The 23,009-nt window shown below is 33.6% G+C and overlaps 3 protein-coding genes across 10 annotated transcripts; 1 reads left to right on the plus strand and 2 right to left on the minus strand.

Moving 5' to 3' along the window:
• Positions 1-721: 721 nt before the first annotated feature.
• On the plus strand, positions 722-3,162 carry Mrf1 (mitochondrial translation release factor 1). Its single transcript, XM_083085424.1, has 2 exons — positions 722-1,147; positions 1,220-3,162. The coding sequence occupies exons 1-2, from the start codon at positions 832-834 to the stop codon at positions 2,119-2,121; spliced, it is 1,218 nt and encodes a 405-aa protein (XP_082941550.1). The 5' UTR covers positions 722-831; the 3' UTR covers positions 2,122-3,162.
• LOC145963456 (histone deacetylase HDAC1-like) lies at positions 2,108-6,049 on the minus strand. Of its 2 annotated transcripts, none has more exons than XM_083085422.1 (9): positions 5,845-6,049; positions 4,804-4,916; positions 4,612-4,729; positions 4,149-4,522; positions 3,878-4,025; positions 3,513-3,798; positions 3,210-3,438; positions 2,943-3,045; positions 2,108-2,854 (listed from the first exon to the last, which is right to left on the minus strand). In XM_083085422.1, the coding sequence occupies exons 1-9, from the start codon at positions 5,882-5,884 to the stop codon at positions 2,784-2,786; spliced, it is 1,482 nt and encodes a 493-aa protein (XP_082941548.1). In that variant the 5' UTR covers positions 5,885-6,049; the 3' UTR covers positions 2,108-2,783. The 2 variants fall into 2 exon arrangements, with proteins under 2 accessions (XP_082941548.1, XP_082941549.1); XM_083085423.1 differs by lacking the exon at positions 5,845-6,049 and adding an exon at positions 5,511-5,639.
• A 795-nt stretch (positions 6,050-6,844) lies between these two features.
• Positions 6,845-22,815, minus strand: Stj (voltage-dependent calcium channel subunit straightjacket). 7 transcript variants are annotated; one of them, XM_083085129.1, is made up of 20 exons: positions 21,828-22,815; positions 20,719-20,905; positions 20,050-20,589; positions 19,122-19,529; positions 18,723-19,046; positions 18,268-18,324; positions 16,335-16,415; positions 15,634-15,708; positions 15,339-15,443; positions 15,069-15,140; positions 14,519-14,666; positions 13,929-14,006; positions 13,452-13,518; positions 13,190-13,347; positions 12,903-13,035; positions 12,214-12,246; positions 10,834-11,108; positions 10,033-10,379; positions 9,518-9,775; positions 6,845-9,204 (listed from the first exon to the last, which is right to left on the minus strand). In XM_083085129.1, the coding sequence occupies exons 1-20, from the start codon at positions 21,908-21,910 to the stop codon at positions 8,821-8,823; spliced, it is 3,813 nt and encodes a 1,270-aa protein (XP_082941255.1). In that variant the 5' UTR covers positions 21,911-22,815; the 3' UTR covers positions 6,845-8,820. The 7 variants fall into 7 exon arrangements, with proteins under 7 accessions (XP_082941255.1, XP_082941259.1, XP_082941257.1 ...); XM_083085133.1 differs by lacking the exon at positions 13,929-14,006 and having other exon boundaries at positions 13,452-13,503; XM_083085131.1 differs by lacking the exon at positions 18,268-18,324 and having other exon boundaries at positions 21,828-22,814.
• Positions 22,816-23,009: the final 194 nt, after the last annotated feature.

Below are 23,009 nucleotides of genomic sequence, written 5' to 3' on the forward strand. Positions count from 1 at the left end.
TGCACTCGCATGCGAGTTGCAAGCTTGTCGCGAAGGTAGCGCTGTAAAACGATGCTATTTCGGCCACAGATGTTAAGTCTGTTCGCGTTGCTCACACTTGCACACCCATCTCTCTCCCTCTCTCTCTCTCTCATTCTCTCTTTACGCTTAATATATATTTATCTCGTTTTAAATGCAGAAATTTTTAGAGAGTGCAAGCAACGCGAACAGATCTATTTTTTTCGAGAATGGAAATCTGACGCTTGAATATAAAAAATAATACAAATATAAAAATAATAAAAATATAAAAAAAGTATAAAATAAAAATATAAAAAATATAAATAACACAAATATAAAAAATAACTATATTATGTTGATGTATCAATTAATTTATGTATTGATTAATGTATAGTAATTAATTTATGTATCAATTAATTATCATTAGAGCGTGATTGGTTAGCATTTGTATGCTATTATGAATGCTTTTCATTTAGCGACACAAGTTGACATGAAAACATTGAAAATAATATCAATAAATGTACTTAATTAAATAATGCAAACGTTCCGTTTGACGCTGCACAAGTTATCTTAAGATACAAATTCATGAGACGATCGACCCTCATTTTCATTCTCAAAAGACATCACGTGACTAAAAAATGACGAATTGATATCTTTGTTTTTAATCACGTGATATCTCTTGACGTTGAAAATTAAAGTCAAACGTTAACATGTAAAGGCGCCTTTAAATCATCTGTGTAGCAGACTACAAAAATGTCATCTCAAGTGTTTTGGCGGCTGTAAGCGTAGCTAAAATTCTTGCATTTGTACGATTAAATAACACAAATTCGCAGAATGTCTCTGCTAATTCGAAGATGTAGGTTCGATAATTACTGGCGATGTATGAAACTTAGAAATCTCGCAAAAATTCGCGAATTACATGTCTCGTCATTGATTAACCTAGGACCTGTGAGAAACTTTTGCGATTCGCACGCGAGCCCGAATATTTTGGATGATAAAATTAGAAGATGCTTAGATTATGTCACGAAAAAGTATAAGAATGAAGCCTCGAAGAGTACTTTCTTCGAATTCATCGATTTAAAGATTGTTGGTGGCTTATTGGACGACAGAGCGCATCTCGTAGAGAATATTCAAAATTTACAGGATCTAGGTGAATAGAGAATATGCTTATTGATATTTTTCTATTAAATCTCTCATATTACCTATAATACATAATTTTTAGCGAAACAGGATGTAGAGATGAAAAAGTTAGCCGAGGAAGAAGAAACACTGTACAAGGAACAGTTAAACGAACTCGATGAGAGACTGTTAGACAATATATTGATCAATATATGCAAGGAATCTTATGATAGTATTATCATTGAGATAACAGCGGGTGTTGGTGGTCAGGAAGCAATGTTATTTGTTAAGGATCTATATGAAATGTACATGGGTTATGCCAAATATTTAGGCTTAACTCATGAAGTGATCGATATGGAGACAAATGATAACAATGGTATTAGGCACGTCAGTGTTTTGGTGTCTGGTGATGAAACCTACAAATTGCAATACGAGGGCGGCGTACATCGAGTACAACGGATACCAGCCACAGAAAAATCAGGCCGAGTACACACTAGTACAGCTTCGGTAGCAATTTTACCAGCACCATCAAAAGTACAAATTGTAATTAATGATAAAGATCTGAAGATTGAGACAAAAAGAGCGTCCGGCGCGGGTGGTCAGCACGTGAATACCACAGATTCCGCGGTGAGAATGATTCACTTGCCGAGCGGGCTATCTGTGTCCTGTCAAATGCACAGATCGCAAATCAAGAACAAGGAAGTAGCAATGATTAAGCTGAGAAGTATTCTGTATGAGCAACAATTAAATAAACAGACGACATTCATAAGTGAGCTACGACAAAAACAGATGGGAATGAAATCTAGAAATGAGAAGGTCAGAACATATAACTACAATCAGGATCGTGTGACCGATCACAGGCTACAGAATGGAACTCTATATAACTTGCCAGAGTTTATGCAAGGTGGAGTAGCACTAGAAAAGCTAGAGGAAAGATTGCACAAAGATATACAGATGAAAACTCTTTTAGAAATAATTAATAAATTGGAAACCCAAATAAAATGATATTAATTTTCTCTCAAATTATTCTGATACAAAAAATGTCCACTTTATATAAGTAAGCCATTGTATATAGCAAGTTGTAATAAAAATTATATAATAGAGACAAGAATCACATTTCTTTGATCTTATGAGAAAAATATCATTTTCTTTTTTTTAGCAATAAACAAATTGTTCCAGTGATTTGCTCGATAAATGCACAAGATTTCATTAATCTTTTTTATTATCTTAATATAAGATAATTATTTTCATATCTAAATTGCGTGCTAAAAGACACGTAACTTTATGCATTTTGTATAAATACAAAAGTATAAATACAATAATATACAAAATTCTCAGATGAGGTTTATAATTCCATCTTATAAATTATATACGGTGGCTTCTCTTTACTCTTTTATAGTCGCGAACAAATTTCTCGTCGCTAATGTACACATACACATACACATATATCTTTTCATAAATAAATTCTTGTATGCTATCTTGATTACATTCAAGTAGATTGCACACATGACTGTTCTCTGAATACACTTCAGCATGCGGTATTGCGATTCCAGCAAAAATCTATCAATATTTTTTCATTTAAAGTATCTAAGATTATCTATATCTAATTTTTTAATAGGGGCTTTTGTACTTTTGCGGATATGCAAATATCCTGAAACAATCATTTATCAGAGATTAGCCCCACTATCTTTCTTTATTTCTTCATTATGGGGATTTATTTTTTCGTCTTTATCATTTCCTAAATAAAAAATATTACATAATTATTATAATTTTTAAATATTAATTTGCAAAAATAAAATAGAAAAAATATATATATGATTTAATACCTTTTGATTCCAATTTTACGTCATCCTCTTTTTTCATATTAATATTTATGATATGCATATCCATATCCTGACCTTTTTCCAAACGTGGTCGCTTCTTAGTTCCCTTTATTAAAAAAAATGAGATAAAACAACTCATAATGTTATTCCATGTTGTTGTGTCATATATATATAATGAATTTTCTGATAAAAATTAATTAAATATATTTGTGTGTATTGCATATGTGTGTGCGTGTATCATATATATATTAAATTATTAAAAATCATTACTTTATATGATCTGTTATCTCTTCGTCCACCTTCTCCTTCATCTTCACTATCACTGTATTCATTTTCATGTTGTATCCTCTTGTCCAAGTCATGTTGAGATAATCTTTCATCAAGATTCATCTTGTCTTCTGGTTCAAAAACATCAACAATGGCACCATCCTCTGGTATTGCTTGAACTTGCACACCAGGTGCATGAGGTAACATTCTTAAGTTTTCAAATAATCTTGTTCTACAATTAAATATAATTAATTTTAATTGTACTATACATACAAATAAAAAAATAATACTACAAATATGACTTACTTAATTTTTTCAAGGTATTCGGGAGTGTTTTGATTTGTCATATTTGAAGGACTTATGTGTAATTTAAAGTCAGGACCAAAGTACTCAAAATAATCATTATATGGTAATTCATTTGCGATTTCGGATCCCAGAGCTACAGATGTCTCATATGTCCAACATCTGGACACATTTCTGATTGTATAACCGCCACCTCCTACCATCAAGAAAGGTAAATTATATCTCTTTACAAATTCCACGCATTTGCCATGACCCTTCACAGTCAAATTAAAGCATCCCAATCGGTCGCCTGAATTGGAGTGAATTAAAGTTTAAGTTAAAGACAGCTTTGTGTAATCTTATGATAATAATTTGTTTTAAAATTTTACCCGTCAATGAATCAGCACCACATTGCAAAACGACAGCAGAAGGTTGGAAAGTTTCCATTACTTTTGAAATGATAGGAACAAATATTGATTCGTAACTTTCATCATCCATACCATCCCTCAAAGGTATGTTAACAGCATAATACTTTCCCTATTAGAATTACAAGGAAAAATCGTATATGCATGAATGTACACATGTTTAATAATAATTTCAAATAAATAATAAAGGTAAAATAATGAAGGCATGATTATAATATTTAAATAACTCTCTCACCTTTCCTGCCCCAATATCACGGAGATCTCCAGTTCCAGGGAAGTATTCACCATATTTGTGAAATGAAACCGTCATTACTCTATCTGTTGTATAAAAAGCTTCCTCCACACCATCGCCATGATGAACATCGATATCAATGTACAGAACTCTTTGATGATATTTTAGTAGTTCCAAAATTCCGAGCACAATGTCGTTTACATAGCAAAAACCTGACGCTTCACTTTTTTTCGCGTGATGCAAGCCACCACCCCAATTGATGCAGATTTCTGAGGCTTGTTTGTTGAGTTTGACAGCGGCAGCTACAGATCCACCAGCTGATAATTGACAAAACTCATACAAGCCATCAAAGACAGGACAATCTTCTCCTACATTAACTGTCACAAAATAAAAAAATATGAAAATGTTTTTAATTCTAAAATGTTTTTATATTAATAATATAGCTTATTCAGCAAGAATGTCTTACATCGTTGCATTTGTTTGTTGTACTCTGTCATATTATCTGGCCGTATAGACCTCAAAAATCGGATGTAATCGTCGCTATGAAACTTTGTCATTTCTTCTTGTGTGGCTTTATGAGGGCGCTACAATTTGAGATATATTTCATGCATCAAGAGAATTGTTTTTTCATACAAATAAAATAATGAAAAATTCTCACATATATTTCCATCTTTCTATAAAGACCATAATTCAAGAGTAAATTGTGCGTCATCTTTATACGATGAGGTTTCATCGGATGTCCTTGACCATAATAATAATTTCCAATATCACCTAGAGAAATAAAAATATATATATCATACACGTTGGTAATAAAATAATTGATACGGTATGATTTAAGAAATATGTAATATAATACATCACAAAATGCGTTTAAAAAGAAAAACTATGGTACGCCGGAGTACACTTGAGAATCTCCCGTAACTTTCTATAAAAAATAAACAATTTTCACTAAATTTGCAAACCGATTTACATAAAAAAATTCTTTCGGCTAAAGCGTAAATTATACATAACGAGAAATAATGGAAATCTACATTACTCGATAATTTCGCAAAATCTAGGTATTTCTCACGATTTTAAAAGCTAATCTAGATTTTTTTACAAAATAATGTCCTATTATTATAATAAAAATTACAATTTTAAATATAATATTTAATTATTGTTTTAGGCAAAAATTTGGAAAATTATCTGTTTAAATGTTTCGAAAATCGACCTTTTTTTTCCCATACGATAAAATTATTACACAAAAATCTATATTCAGGAATTAAATTATCTATTAGATATAATCATAGGTAATCGAATTATGATTATTAAGATGTGATAACTAGGAATGACTTGAAGATTCTCTATGGTGACTGTTGTACATACTGGAGGTATGGCTGACACTACGGTCGCGCGAAGTGAAGCTGAGAATTTACCGGCTTAACTCTGCGAAAATCGTATTATCGAAGACAAGGATGCAAATTTTGATATATTATATTGAAACATAATCGCGTTTTGTAACCTTTATAAATCGATGAAGCACAAACAAGCTAATAAACAATTATGTCGAGCTAAATAGAAGACAGATATTATATGAGAAAAGGTACGAACGCGCTAACCCCTCTCTCTCTCTCTCTCTCCCTCTCTCTATCTGTCTGAACACCTGATAGTCTCGAAGTACATTTTCACAGATTTTCTCTTCGATTTTCTCAGTACTTACTGTCATAATAATAGCAGACACGTTTCTTAGGCTGTTGCATGACTCTACTCAGATTAAAATCAATAAAACACGTAGGATGGACTTAAACGTAGGAATCGTTACTATGATTATAAAACCAAAATTCCTCCTGCAATTGCTTCTATTTGCACCCGAATGCACTCCAATGATTTTGTTAGAAGGGGAAAACTCCCCTCTCAAAAGAGGTTGAAAGATTAATCTTAGCGACATCTGTTTCGGAACTAATTTGGTCACGTGATGACATGACGAAAAACCGCGCTAAATTCAAATCGATATTCAAATATGCTTACATAGCTTTGTTATATCGTACATTTTAATTATACAATAATTTACTATTCTGAATTTAATCTAGTTAAATTCTGTATAAAAGAGATAAGAGTCACGGATCATCATGGATCTATCTCTTAGAAAAGACATGTTTGATTAGTTTAAAGTATCAAAGTTCTCTTAAAAGCATCGGAGCTTATTATTATCTTTTTAAGATTTTTCAGCACCTGTTAAAACGGATGTTAATAATGTATGTATCAATGTTCAGAAAAAATATTTTATCATATGCAATCGTTTCCGATTTTTTCCTCTTTTTAAAAGTATATAAAATGATCAAATAATTAAACAGAACTCTATGTATATTTCTATAAGGAAATTTGAACAGACGCTATCAAAATGCGCCGATATATATATAAATGACAAAACAAGAGGAGAGTAATGGAGATGGCAAAATTTAAAATTATATATAAAAATTTAAAACTCTATATGCGCGCACAATAATAATCTAAAAATAAATAGAAGAACATGACATTGAAAAACAAAACAGACATTACGACTGTAATCAAGCTCGAATAATCGATGATCATCTCCAAATAAAGCTTTTTATAACTTAAAAGAGTTTACGTAAAAGTAAAGTGATGACGCTGCAGAAGAAAAAAGATAGGATAAGGACGCGGAAAATGTGTTGGAAGTAGTAAGAAAGCTGGAGACGTAATTGAAGTAAATAAACTCTCTTCTTCTCTTGAAAAGTCGTCATTTTGATACGAAAACGTTCTCGTTTTACATAGGCAAGCCATTGTACATAGCAAATTGTAATAAACTCTATGTAATACAAACAACATCCTCCGTCCTTCGACAGAACTCGTTTTTCCTTCTTGCAACGAGATCACTATCCGAGAATCGGAGTTTAGCTTTATATATGTACTGATACACATACACACATACACACAGCACACATATCTACATACATACAGACACACATACATATACATACATACATACATATTACATATATACATACATATATACATACATATATATATATGTATATATGCAGAATATTCAGTGATTTATTTTCGATAAACATACAACAAGAGTATTTTTCTCCCTTTTTCTTTTTCCTGTCTTAACCGCGTGTCCAAAGGCACACACTTCTTTACATGTACATTTCGTATATATGATACAATAATACAAAATTAACTTTTTGTAATATTCTATAAATGTCAAATGTAACGCGTTGTCTCTTTCCGCGTCGTCATTTATAACAAAGCGCGTATGCGAATGTATTGTAGTGTACTCGTGAACATGCATTGTGTGTGATTTATGCGACCCTGCTCCGACAGCTAGAAAAATCCACGAATTACGAATATTACGAATAATATTACATTTACGCTGACCCAAGATCCCACCAGAGCACTATAGTGTTCTATTATTATTACTTCTTGCTATCTGTTCGATTGTCCTATCTATGTATTTGGCGCTAGGAACGCCTTTTGGAACAAATAATTTTATCTGTCAAGACATTTTCGAAATGGCCATATTATCTGTCGATTCGAGCGCGATGTATTAAAAGAAAAATGGCTAAATTGTGAAAAGAATTAACAGAATTTTACCTGTCGCGGTTGAGAAAATGAACGCTTAATTTTAAAAAGAATTTCTAATGATTTCTTTCAATTCATTGATTCTTTAACAACGTATCGGAGTGGACCGACTCTTTCTTCGTCGAATTATAATATATGAAAAATATCTTAGCAAAAGATGCTACGCTAAACGCATCTATAATTCTGATCATCTAATCTTGATTTCTTGACGATTCAATGACAATGGAGAACAATTTTGTATCTTAGTATTTTGATATCGATTGCGTTCGCCACGTTTGATTGATCGCGTAAAAATTGGGCGCACCGGGCAGGATCGGATAGCACATTAAATTCGTTTAAAGTAACTCGACTGTATCCGTATAAGAGGATTTACAGCCTGCTGATCGCAGTAACGAGAGGTAGAGAGCATGGAATATCTCAGAACATCTGCGATCAAGGTTGATACATGTTAATTTGCAATATTTAGAAATGTTTCATTATATTATTTATTACATAAAGTGTTTTTTAGAAAAATGTATAATTATAAAAAAATTTACTATATTTTTTAATTAAATCTACATAATATAAAAATATACGTATCTAGAAATATTTTAACTGAAATAAAAAAAGAGAGAGAGGATTATTTTACTTTCATTATTTCCCAGCAAACACCAAATAACAGTTACATAACTGTTAGTTATAATTTCCCACTCAACAATATAACTGTTATATAACAGATGTTATGTAACTGTTATATTGTTGAGTGGGAAATTACAACTAACAGTTATATAAATGTTACTTGGTGTTTGCTGGGTTCTCTCTATTTACTCAAATTTTGTTAAAGTAAATATAATCATAATCAGGAATTTCGAATTGCACAAAAATGACTTATTGACTGAAAAAATCAACGAGAAATTAGATGGAAAATCGAATTTATACTGTAGCAACCCCGATCGTCGAAGAAAACGATGAAAAGTACAAATATCCATATACGCTCATCAAGCGAAGTTTCATTCAGATTACACAAGGCGACAGTCGAGAGTTCGATTCGCGGCGAATACAAGTATCGATTAATTTGACACCGATTGTTGGCTGTGAATTCAGCTTCATCTTAGAGAAGGATGACTCTCCTTTTAGCCAGCGCACATGTCAGCAACAATGTCAGCACCAGGAGGCACAGATTTGATCTAGCGTTCGTCGCCAGGCCGCACTGTTCCTTGATCTCGCTCTCGCGGAGATGCGTACGTATGCAGGATTGCGGTCGCTTCCGCTTGAGGCTCATTATCGCCTTCTGACAGACCAGGGTGTTGTTTCCATAGGCGACTTCCTCGGGAATAATGTTTAATATCGACGATGCTGTGTCGCTGCATCCAATGTTCACCACCACCAGTAGCAAATTGCTGGAGCCCACCTGCTGTACCACATACGGTCGTATGCACTCGTCCGCATCCACGTCGTACATGTCGAACGAGGTGTTGCGCAAATACAGATCTACCTGTAGATTTTTAGGATAATGATGTATAAATGTTAAAGAACAAAATAAATTGTCATTGATTTTATTATTGGGTTGAGATTGCTATATTTTATCATAAGATTCCATAAGATTATTTTTTCTTCTTGTCGATTATCAATTTTTTGTAACAACTCGAAGATGTTTTGATCTCGTTTTATGACTCAATATCGATCGGACATAACGGATTATAAATATGATCACAAGGATAATATTTTATCTTCAGAAGAATGAAAAACGTAACAGTATTAATAGATAAAAGAGAGATGATAGTGTGCATAATAACATTCAGGTTTACCTCTTGATCGCACACTTCTAAACGTGTACGATTGATCAAAACTTTTTGGTTGAAGGTTCTCTCGTCCTTTGAATCAGCTGGTGATGAAGATTTTTCTTCGTTTTCTTGATCGTCGTGATCATCGTGACCAGCGGTTTCCTCGTCACTGACAAGGCCGTACGCCCCCGCATAATCGGACTCTAATATGCCCGTCTTTGCCCAGACCCAAGCGGCTTGACTGATCAACCACGACAATGTCTTTTGGAGATGTTTCCACGGCTGCGACACAATAATTTTAGAGCAAATAAAACTTTGATTATGATTGCAGAAATAATGGTCAAAGTACTGTTTTCCAATCATATTTCCAATCATATTATTCAGATTGAGACAGGAATATTTTCACACGTACATGCGCTTTTAATCAAGCAATCAAGATTTTTTTAATTCTTCAGACAGAATATCAAAGAGATTATTTACCTGGCTTTTCTAAAAAATTGAAGTTCAATTTAAAATCTTATCACAAATGAAATTCTTACTGTGAATAGTTCATTGCCAGCGTTGTTGGTCTGCATATTCTTGAAGCATACTGCTTGATAGTCGAAGACCTTTATTCTCTCAAAGACACCCTCTTTGACCAAGCTAATCATTATAGAACCTCTGACCTCACCGAAGAATCTACCGGCGTCCGCTTCATCCTCGGCGGCAACTATGTAACCGTTATTGTCAACCAAGTAACATGTCCAGGCATCATCGCCGCAATGTTTGTGGCAATTGTGGAGTCCCTCGCAGCTAAATGTTATGTTCTGCAAAAGCGCTTGCAAGACAGTGTGTTGGAACTGGAAACCGACCACCGCGACCGGCGCTTTCTTCTTCTCGTCTTGTCCTACAGATATATTTTCATTATAGATTTAATGCCTTCTTTTGCCATACATATAATTTAAATTATTGTATATATATAAATGAATTATATAAAGCTTCTTTAAATTCTCTCACATCGTCGAAAATTATTCCTATTAAATTATTGAATATTATACTATTGAATTTTTACTAAAGTTATTTATTTTTAATCTCGCGATTCATTTATTTTTTAAACATTCGAAATTTAAACAAATATATAACTTCTGAAAACTTCTTTCTTTTCTTCAGCTTTAGACAATTTAATATTTAATGAATGTCTCGTTTATTTTAAGATCTAAAAAATTTTCAAAAAATTGCGTAAAGCGAATACTGAAGCTTATCGTTTTATGAATTTGAACATTTTTAGAGAGAGATTTTAATATTTTACAAGAGACACACGTTCTTCTTTTATCTTAAAGACAGTTTGATTGTCAATTTACCAATGAATATCGCACGACTGGCAGTGACCAGAGTAGTGTTGTCGGCACCTTCCTCATCGATTGGAATGGAGAAAACAAAGCTGTCCGGATTCACGTAATATTGCTCGACTGCTCGTTTGTACCACACCTCATCGATGGCTCGAGTATACAGCTTGCTGAAATGATCATTCGGTAGCGACACATCCTCATCCACTAGGAAATCCTGCCACCTGGTCAGCCCGCTGTGCGTGGCTACGAACGCCAGGGTCACCGCGAAACGTTGTTGGAATTCCTTCCTGTGAGAGAGAACACCTTAGAAACGCTGAATCGGGTCGCTTGCGAATCAAGCTGGCGTTTACTCGCGCTTTTATAGGAGCGTATATATAAACTTGGCTCTATACGACGTATACAAGCCTCTCAAAATCGTACGCAAGCCCAACTCCTAACTCCCTTGCACCATTGTCTGAGTAATATTTTATCGAAATTCATATTTTCGAGTAGAAAAGAACAAGAGAAATTGCAACTATTGCTTTGTTCTAATTTTTAATTTTTAACGATCAATTATCCACTAGATAATTTATATTATATAAATAAAATCACATGACACATCAATTATTAAAAATATAATTTAACTTTATAAATCACTCTATATTATATATTATATCTACTAACTTTTTTATTATCGAATACTGAGAAGATTTTGCATTAAAAGTTTTTATGATGTTTTATGATGTTTATAAAGAGAAAATTTTACTTTTCACTTTTGTGAAATGGCGCAAACGAGCCGCGATGGATATTTTTAAAAACACTGTTACAGCAATCAATTAATCACACGTCAGGAAAGTCCTCTTGCTTTCGCGGTGTTGCTCGCAAAAAGCGTTCCTCCTCTTCAGGTTTCTGTTCCTAAAAGATGACGTTCGCCCTACGACAGCTTGCAAGCTAATATGCTGATCTCCAAGTGTTGAAAGACAAAAAGAGGAAGAAATAGAATAAGGAAAAGAAAAAGAAAGGAAAAGCTAATAGATTATATTAATAAAATATATTACTTTTACGAAAAAGAAGCGAATTAAAATTTAAGAAAATAAGAGACTGTCTGGAAAAATAGTGAAAGATTCTGGCAATTTTTCTACGATACTCGAGACAAAATTTTTTTTATTCCAACGCAAGCATAAATAAGACAATGATAATTTTTATGAATGAAAAACGGAAAGTAAAATAAAGTGAAAGAGAAAGAAGTTCCAAACGAGATAACTTCTGAAGAGGGCGACAGAGCTAAGAAGAGAGAAGAAAGATAAGGAAAGAGAGGAGAGCCAGCGCTCGTATTATAATATACGATACACGAACGATCGAGAATTAACTTGTTACTTTCTAAAAATGTAAGGTGCGTTGTGATGGCGTTACCTGGTCATCTGATTCATCAGCCTAGCTAAAGGTCTGCATGGCGTCAAAGTGGTAAGTACATTAGTCAAAAGGAACAGGTGCATTTTCTATCCTCATAAAAATAAGAGAAATAAGACAGACAAATAGAGAGAAAGAGTGAAGAATTGTGCATAAAATAAAAAAACAAAGTAAAACACGGGACGGAGTATTCGTGTGTAAAAGTGACCACGTGTAAGTTTTAATTCTGACAAGGAAATAATGGTAGAGAAAGAATGACGTCTCTCCGTCCTAAAGACTCGCCGAGCAACGACTAGTCGATCGTTCAGTAATGAATATAAATATAATAATCAAACTGTTTATTTCTAAATCTTTGCAACTGAAGAATTTATATAATGTCCTGTTAACTTTTTGTCATAGTTTTCTCTCTTTTATTTTTACTTTTTGACAAATAATGTCTTTGAAAATCAACGCCACATAAAGTGATGTTTATTCTAATACAAATCTAATGTCGATTTTAAATTGATGATCAATATCAAAATGTAAAATTTTATGAAACTCGGGGATGATTTTCTTGGAAAATTTGACCGACTAATCGCGTACTCGTTTAGACGCGAATGAAAGGAAAATTCGTTTATTGTTTTCACGAGTAGCTTGGCCATGCTGTGTAGAGCGCTCTTTTACGTCGGCTAATAAATCAAAATTATGCTCACCCTGTTTCATCGCGATTACTGGTTGCTACGTTTTGTTGAGCAAACCACTCGGTCATCTTCGCATCATACACCAGACTGAGCAGTAAATTTCTGTCGCAGTAGTATGAGTTCTTGTCGGTCTTGGAGGGATTAGCTATCGAATTGACGGGAATAACTTTAGAGGTGCAATTAACTTTAAGCTTACGAAAATTATAAAAATTAATTCCACAAAAAAAAAGAATACATATATAAATTACATTAATATAAAAATAAATAATGCGAACGTAGTGATGGGAATTATTACGTACTATGAGAACTATGACTAGAAGCTGCAGCGGAGTATTCCGGCGGCTGGGATCGCCACTTACTCTCGATCCACTTCCAGCCTGGTTGGCGGGTACGCTCCAGAAAATGTAGGAGCTGCATCTCCGAGGTGTTGAACCTATGTTCACCCTCGTAGTGGTACCTAACGTTTGCATGAGATTAACATAAATATCTGTGTCCGTGTCCCATTCTTTCTAATCGCACTCTTTTACATTCCCGCAATTTCTCTTTTCTTTCGAGACTTACTTGCAGTACATCCAATCAGGGTGCACCCGCCAGTTACTACCCGCGAAGTAATCTGTTACGTTTTTCCCTACAATAGTTCAATTCATTCAACTTTAACATAAAAAGTCAAGAGACAGATCAGCGACGAAAGCCTCTTGTTTAAGAGAAAAATTGAAAATCAAAACATTGTCACTTTAATAACTTTAATAACTTTAATAACTTTGATCTTCAATGCAATGAACAGAAAAAAATTTTGCGTCAATTATTGTGTTCTTCCATTATCGCCAAATATAAGTATCATTTTCGTATATTTATAGCTCTGCAAAAATTAAATTCACTCGGAAATTATATCTTTGAAATATTAAAATATAAGTCACAGAGATTATTTTCGTAATATCAATTTATCGCAATAAATTAAGTTTTAATTAAATAAAAAAAAAAATACACACATATCATAAGCATCGAAAAATTTTCTAGCGTAAAATCCAGATTACTTACCGAATAATTTATGAGAGGTAGCATTTTGTTTGTTAAAGTCGACACGGTAATCATCCTCTACACGCCAGAAGTATTTTTCTATCGAAAAATTTAACTATATGAAGCGTCTGATGATGTGATTTTCACAACAATTTTAAGGCAAAGTTCGCGAGCAAACTTATCTCTTGTGTACTATAACTTTTGTCAAGGTTTCTACAATACTATTGAATATGTCAAACTTTCTCTCAGCTTGTCTGATCATATATATAATTTTCTACTTCAAAATCTTATTATCTATTCATTCGCGTACATTTTCAACAAATCCTTACAATAAAATGTATTCATGATTTATATTTCTCGAAATATATTTAAATATATAATTTATGATGATAAATAAAATTTGATAAATAAAATTTTTAGTCGATATTTTGCGCGAAATAATTTTTATCATTATTTTAAATATCTTCAAGAGTTCAAAAGCATAATAATAATAATGTTGGCAAGGAAGTTGTTAGAAAAGGATCGATCAAATTCTAAATTGTATGATAATATTTTATCATTGGAAGCTTTCGTCGCTGCAGGATAATTTATCAGAAATTTAAAATGCGTACCTTTAGCGTGAGAGCGATGTATTTCTTCGATATCACGTACGCGATAACTTCCGGTGTGCTCGTATTCGGGCAAGCTGACCACCACCGTGAATGGTGTGTCCGTGATTCCCATATAATCATATTTTCTCTTTACTCTGCCGACGCGTTTCTAAAACAATCAATACAATATCAATCGACAATAAAATAATACGAATCGATCGTTTCAGAGAAAAGAAGCTATTCATAAATTTTTATTTCTTTTATAAAAAATTAAACGCGAAAAGACACCTGCTTCTACGTTAAAATATCATCTATCGTTATGAAAATTTATTTTAAAATCCTTCCTAAAATAAATAATTTAAATAATAAAACGACATAATAAAAAAATAGAAAACTTCCAAAAATTGAAATATTATATATTATTTTCTGTGATGCAACATTTCTGTGAAAATAATGAGAATAATAAAAGAAGTCTTTAATTGTAACTACAAGATTAAAATCGATAAAATCAATAAATAAATCGTGTATTTACGAATATTTATTATTTTAAATATCCTTGTAATATACTCACCATATCGTCATAATGATACTTTGTATGAAGCGTCACGCTACCATTTGTCTGATTCACCACGTCGTTGCGAAGCTATAGAAAACGCAATAAACTAGTATATAATGACTTAATAATTGTCAGCGACACGTGTAACATCTAACAAGGGTGTTGCTCAAGCTTCATGCGTGCGTGTCATTAATGTGTGTCCTATGACTTTTATTACAGAAATTACTTTCTTCATTTGCGCTGAAAGCCTGCAAGACCTTACGAAGCAATTTCTCATTTATTTACCATAATTAATCCTTCATCGAATTCCCTGGGGCCTCTGTCTGAGTCCATTAATTCGACCTCCGCCATATCGACGCTGTTATACGCCGGCTTTAAGATGCCCTGAAACTGATTTTTTACATTTTTATTTCTATCATATGTTTACTTTTATTTTATTAAAGTCAATATCTTAATTTCGATAATATATAAGATAATAAAAATTAGTAATTCGATATAATATAAATACAAATCAAATTTCAAGATCTAAACGTGCATGCCCATGCAAAAAAGCTAAACATAATTTGAAAAGTATATTTACCACTGGCCGGAGATCGGGATGAATCAGGATAAAACCATTGTTGGTGACGATGAAAGCATAACCATTGACGCCGAGCTGCTCCCACGTGAGAAGAATGAAAAAGAAAGAAAAGAAAAGAAATCGTATCATCGCGATTTACATTCGTCATACCGTCAATTGATGCACCGTCGGCTTCGTAAAGGCCATGATAGATATTAATAGCGGTTTCATGCCACTCTTCTTAATAGAGAGTCGTTCGGTGCCCAAAGAGGCACTTGACCTCTCATTCAAGTATCTCGTTTATCATTTTAGTATCATATTGTGAGTTTGTGCGATCACATCGTGTAACATCTATTTACAGAACACCTTAACTTTATAATCCCTAATAAATTTAATTTACATCAACGATAGCAACGATCTCAAACACGGCAGAAAAATAAAGACAGCATTAATAATATAATGAGGATTGTGTATTTTTATTTATTTCAATTATTTTCAAGAGATAATAAAAACTACTATCAATTATAATTTTTTTAATCATAGTCGTCGAATTGTAAATTTTTGACGAATTAAATTTATATTTATATTTTTAAATATTCTGAATTATATTATACTTTCGTTTCACAAATCATTAATCAGTATTGTTGCGAACAATTCATTGTGATGATAAAAATAATCTCTTATAGGAATAAAGCGAGCTTAATTTGTGCAATGTTGCTCACCATGTGTGGCATCATCAGCTTTTGGATCTCATCGATCGGTACATCCGTGCCGGCAACACCGAGGAGATTGGCGATCATCGTCTGCGCAGACAATTATTGATACATTTATTAAAGAACCTGTCGCGTTGCGTGACATTACTATCATGTCATGACAACGTTGATATGTCGAAATAAATTACGAATTATTATCATCACCAAGTCGCATAACCAGAAGCGTATCTACCTTCTCCAACAACGTTCTATCACAATGAGTTCGTCTACAGAAACACGCTTTAATATATTAAGAAACCATGTGTGCGAAAAATAATCACCCCCTCGCGTGTGTATGACAACAATGAGCATAAAATCATTTTTAATTGATGGCAAGGTATATGTTTTTTTGAGAAACGTGAATATGTTTATCCGAATTATTAAGATGTGAATAATTTTTAATTATATATTATTTTGTAAATTTTACAGAAAAATAATTATAGTAATATTTAGTAAATAGTAAATAACTTTTTTTGTAATTAGGATATCTGTTACATATGTATTGCACAAGATGAGAAATAATTGGAAAATGTATCGATATTATAAAATAAATAGATCGTAAATATTGAAGATGCATTTTTGTATTTTTATTTCGGAAATGTGTAAAAATGTGCGCGAGAGGGACGAGCAATAAAAGAGTGTAAGTCTCTTGCGATTAGACGCAATAACTAGTTCAACTACTGTCTCAATTATGTGTGATAATAATAAGAATAGTAATAACGATACACAATAAAAACTATAGTAATTAAACAACAAATTCTTTCTATGATTAATCAACAACATCGGATCAGGCTATCCTAAGTGTTAGTTCAAGTAACAATTAGCTCTGTTCTTTCAAAGTGATGACCTTTTTCTCTTTCTCTCTCTCTCTCTTTATTTTTCATTTGATAAAAAGAGGTTTGAAATATTTCGTGTGAAATATTTTAAAATATTTAAAGATTTAAAATATTTTTTTATGTGAATATATTATAGAAATAATACCAATTGTATGACTACCACATAAGAGGAAAAAAAATTTGTTTTCTTTCAATGGCATCAAAGGAATTAATTACGATAATTTTTCTCAAAGAGATAGAGATCATCGCTTGAATTAGATCTACAAATGTCTCTGACTAACGAAATCTAGCACTCAATAAACTGTCAAATTCGTATTCGTGTACGTGCGTGTCTGTTGTTACTCGCGATGGAAGGAGCAAGTGATCGGAAGAAGCAATTAGTTATCGTCATTGTATAAAATAAATTACCATGTTATTCCCCTGGAAAGTCAATGAACTTTGAACTTGAAACTTTTTTTCGAAATTCTTTACTTGCTCCTTCGATTCAATATCTTTCTCTCGTATTATAGAAATATATAGTTATAGTCACTGCAGAAACGATCTCTACGAATCAATCTTTACGAGGATTCTTTTTTCGTTGTACGCAATTCAACAGGCGGGCAGGACTTTGCCTTTTTTTTCTACTCGTCTCGACAGGGTAGACTAACGTACCTAAACCTACCTAATGACTTGAAATAATTTCAATAACTAGTATTAGAGATTAACACAAGATACCAGAGAGTCGAATGTGGACCTAAAAGAGATCTATGCGCGTCTACGACCTCGTCCATCTTTTATATCGCGATTATATGTTCTTGCTGCCATGAATATTGATGATTTAAAAATCTTCTTGCCAAAGTAGAAAAGTAAACAAATTTTGAAATATAATTGCAGTGAAATTCGAATAACACTCTTCAAAATTTGACAAATAATAAATTAAGATCCATTAAATGACAATTATAATTATTGGATGACAAAGATGAGATCGTAGGTCGTCGATCGCGCGAAAATGAAAGATAAAGATATACAGGATACACTATATGCATCATAGAGCAACGTTGCTTGAGTTTTTTGTTTTAGCTGCCAACCTCTCTTGTCTCTGTCACCCAGTACGCTTCGTTCATCAGCACCTGCCTTGTGATGTTCTGTGGACAAAGAGGGACTTAAAACAAGCAAGTGCAGGATGAATATATACCTCAAGGAAATGTGATTCGCGAGGGATTTTTATCTCATATCTATCCTTTTCGTCAACAAGCCGCATTTTTATATATTTCGAAGAATTAATGAGAATGTCGCGAAGAATATGATTCGTATATGAAAATGCAAAGAGCAGACGAGAGCAAAAAAAGAAAGAACGAATGATATTTAATAATGATTGCCGAAGAGAGACCATTTTGTTTGGACGAAACGATTCGAACTCGATCCTTTACGAACTTGATCCTTTATCGACAACGTATGAACGTACGATTGTCGCCTTTTCACCAGCCGACTTTCGACGTTGTATATCAAACGATATAATGGAAGATTAGATCGGAAACCTTACCGCGTTCTCGCGTCGATCGAACACAGGCATGCTGACCGAGGTCATCAGCTTGTATTTCTGCCATCCGTTCGTCTGATCGTGCCCTCGCTTCTGCTTCTTCACAAATCGCCGATCCTGGTATTCCATGTTAAAGAACTTCTTGTTCTGCAAGTAGTCTTTGTGGCGCAAAAAACGGTCCTTCTGGTCCTCACTTTCGCGCTGTTCCCACAGCCAATCGGTCATTTTCGGATCCGTCACGTCAGCGTAAACGGGCGTCCAAATGGTCGGATGATCCGTACGACCCAGCACCAGAGGTCTCGCCATCACCGGTACGTACTTTAACACCTAACGAATCCAAAAAGTGCACGTAATCTCATAAAGATTTAAAAAAATAAAAAAATAAATTGATAAATGACTTACCTCTTCTCTCACTTCTGCCGGGGTGCATAGATGCACGTAATATCCTCTGTTTGCACAAGCCATCCATTGTACTTCACGCACATCCGCGACTTCCCGGCCAATTAGATATGTGAATACTCTGACGGGCATGTCAGCCTTCAGCGGTTCGTCCGGATTGTCCTTCCAATTGTACGCCTCGAAGATCTCCTTGAAGTTGTATGGCACTCCGTCGGTGATCAGCATAATCGCCTGATTGCACTTGGCACCCTCTCGCTCGGTGCGAAATGTTTCAAGTAGTTCAAAGGCAGTAGTCAGAGCCAAGGAAAAGTTGGCTATCTTCTCCGTATCAAGGTCCGCGATGGCTACTTTCAGCTCGCGCACGTTCGCCAGGTTCGCCTGTACTAGAGTGTCACTGAAGCATGGCACTACCTGCAAATTCATCAATTAATTAATAATTATGATTATTTAATTTAATACTTCTCGTAAAACCGATATGCTCAGAAATTATTCTTATCATATCTAGAATATGTAATTTAAATTCTAGCTTTTTTTATATTTACAAATATTTGATATCTAACTTAAATTGATCTAATTTTAATTTATTCAACTTTTCTTACAGAGACGTTATAATCGATTTTGTCATATGTTTAAATTTTCCTGTATTAAATCTGTATTCTGTTCTATTGACATTTTGCGATATATCTTCGATTTTTTTTTATATTTTTTCAATATCTTTTCTGAATTATTATTATTATTATTTTTTTTTTATTACTATTATTTTTATTTTTATTATTTATTAAAAATGAACAGGAAAGAAATTTATTTAATGTACGATAAAATATTTTAAACTTCAACAATTTAAATAATTAATTTTTCAGTTTTCTTCGAGTATTCTATTTCTTGAATTAATATTTCTTGACTGATTCAATTCTCTCAGATTGATTCTTACCTCTTTAGTCACATTAGAGAACGTGATAATGTTGACAAAGTCGTTGTTGCCGAGAGTATCGAGGATGTTGTTAATCACGTGTCTGGCAATCTCCCGCCGCATACCCGTCATACTACCAGAAGTGTCCATCAGGATGAGAATATCCTTGGGACTAGTGGCCGCCTCGATGTACCAGCTCCTCGTCCTGCAGTCGAACAGATCCACCGGATCCATATACCAATTCATAGCGGGATACTGGCGCATGAAGCCGGACGCACTACCAAAATACTGCCAGGACAATGACGGGTCTTGCTCATAATTGTTGACGAAGATGGGATTGAGCTTTTCAGACCACTCGATCGCCCGGATGACGTCTGACGCGCGCTCGTATACATTCGTAGGCACATGCACTGTTGATGTGCTGAGATTTACGTCGCCGCCGAAATGATCACTATGTTCGAGCTCGATGCTGTTGTTCTTTGCATTAATAAACTCGTAAGATTCAGGTGGATCCATGTCCATGGACGATAGCGCTGATTGCTCTGCTGTGTCCATTATTCTCTGAAAGAGCGAAAGTAATTAATTGTCGCACTTACGGTTGTAATTTAAACAAATAAAGCGATCGACAACGATGAAGAAAAATTTCGTTCAGACATTAAATTCATGATTGGTAAAATAAGAAGATCGCACCTTGATAGCTGAGATTTTGGACTCCATCATAGTTTTGATGTCCTTAGCGATCTCGATGACGAGGGCGGCTCCGTCACGAGGCGCAACGGTCGTCGACTTGTAGCTCTCTTGAAATTTCTCCACCTTTGTCACAAATTTGCCCAACTGCGACAATTCGAAGCCCAGCTTGTGCGCCCATGTCTTCACCCTATCACGTGAAAGAAAATAATCATAATAATATAAATTATTATTATTATTATTATTATTATATAATTTTTATTGAAAAATATTCTGAAATCTAAATATATAAATTGTCATTTTATTATAATTTTATTTATAATTAAAAAATATATGCGCATTATTTTCTTTTTTTCAACAGTGCTATTTTGCAAGATCATTCGGAAAAATATTTATGTATATATCGAAAATTTATTCTATATCATATTTCTGGCTTCATCATCGATTTCTTCTCGTATCGCAGAATAATTGAAATATAATTCTAATACGGCATCTATTTACGATAGCTCACATGATAAATAAAATGCGAATTAGAAAGCAGTTTGTAGGCAATAGTAACATTGTGTGAATAGTAATCTGATTGAACATGACAACAATCCGATAAAGCAACGATGATCTCATTCGCGAAAGGAATCCACGTCATCCCTCGAAAAGAAATGATGAATATACATATGTGAGCCAAAATTATTTTCCATACACATGAATACATCAAAGAATTAGAATAACTATTTTTACATATAAATAAATCAAAGAATTAAGAATTAGAATAACTATTTTTACATATGAATAAATCAAAGAATTTGCTTCTCTCAAATATCGTAAATTTGTGTGTGAAAAGCACATAGTAATTAACTAAATTTAAATCGAATGTAATGAATACGAATAAATAATAATTTTCGCAAAAACAAGTAGCTTCGACGATCAATCACCGTAAGATTTTGCTTTATTCCTGAAAGTCCACTTTCTATAAAACGTGCCATCAGCATGACAGTCTCATCAATAGACACAGTCCTTCACGGTTGACCTAAATATCATTCGTCATCTCATTATCGTGTATATGAATATAGCAAAGCGAGGGAAATCAGCATGAAATGAACATTCTAGGTACGTACGTTTTAAAGGAAATGCTGTCGCTACGATCAGGTGCCTCGATCAGGATCAGGACGATGACGATAGGAATGAAACAGGGCCTCATAACTTCCCCTGACCACCTCTTCTGGCCACCTTGTTGGTCCGCTCCTCGGATGGAGGGATAGAGGGATTGTTCTCGCGAGGATACTGTAAACAAAACTGAAGCTCGCGTCTCACATCAATGCTCACGTCAATCGTCCTTGTCGTCGACGTCGTCGTCGGCGTCGTCGTGTACGGTTAGCACTGATTCTGTGGCGACTCACTCGGGGCTTATGCGCCTTTCGAGTTTATCGATTTTTCGACTAGGCTTGCGCACGAGATAAACTGAACGACGCGCCGACCACACCGACTATCAAATGGAATAGAATCGTTTGTCCTTCGATTGTTCGCTTGGTTGTCGAAGACGAAGAAGTTGTTAATAGTACTTGTTACTGTCATATGTGCTCTGTCAATTTGCTTCACTATACGTTAGTTAAGCAAGATCGACTTGACAGAAAATGGTTGCATTCAGCGGATTCAATGTGGACCACATTTTTAGATTTTCATATCTATTATATCTTCATATAATATATGAGAGTCTAGTAACGTACCCAACTGTTGAGTCTGTTGAATGCGGTCATCATGCGCTTGAAGCATAACGTATTATTTCCTATATATATTGTACTTTTTAATGAATGGTAATATAAGATGCTGAGTCGGAATTATTTTTAATCTTCCAATTTTCCTAATGAAGATAACCCAGGCAGGATAAAAAGGTCACGAGATATTTTAAAGATGTTTAAAAAACGGTATCTTCAAGTTATTTTTTAGATGTCCTTTAGGGATGTGTATTATCTAGGCCGAATTGTAATATCCCCATGAATAATAAATCTGTAGCAGAAAAGAATAGCAGAGAAAATTATAATAGTAATTTATATTATTATAGCTTTAAAAAATTATTTGTTTACATATAACAGTGTATGTTATAGAGAATAATTTATTACATCTGGATACTGTATGCAAATTAAAAGTTACACTGTTATAGATTTATTCAAAATTTCTAAATATTAATATGAATATTTTTATTTATTGGCATATCATTTAGTATTAGATAATTATATAGTTATTATTAATTAAATAGTTGATATAACATCACAATTTAGGAGAAAACATACTTACTTAGG

Source organism: Camponotus vicinus, unplaced genomic scaffold, assembly GCF_025532165.1.
Source record: "Camponotus vicinus isolate PSW18456_S1 unplaced genomic scaffold, iyCamVici1.0 SCAF_12, whole genome shotgun sequence".
Classification (NCBI taxonomy): Eukaryota; Metazoa; Arthropoda; class Insecta; order Hymenoptera; family Formicidae; genus Camponotus; species Camponotus vicinus.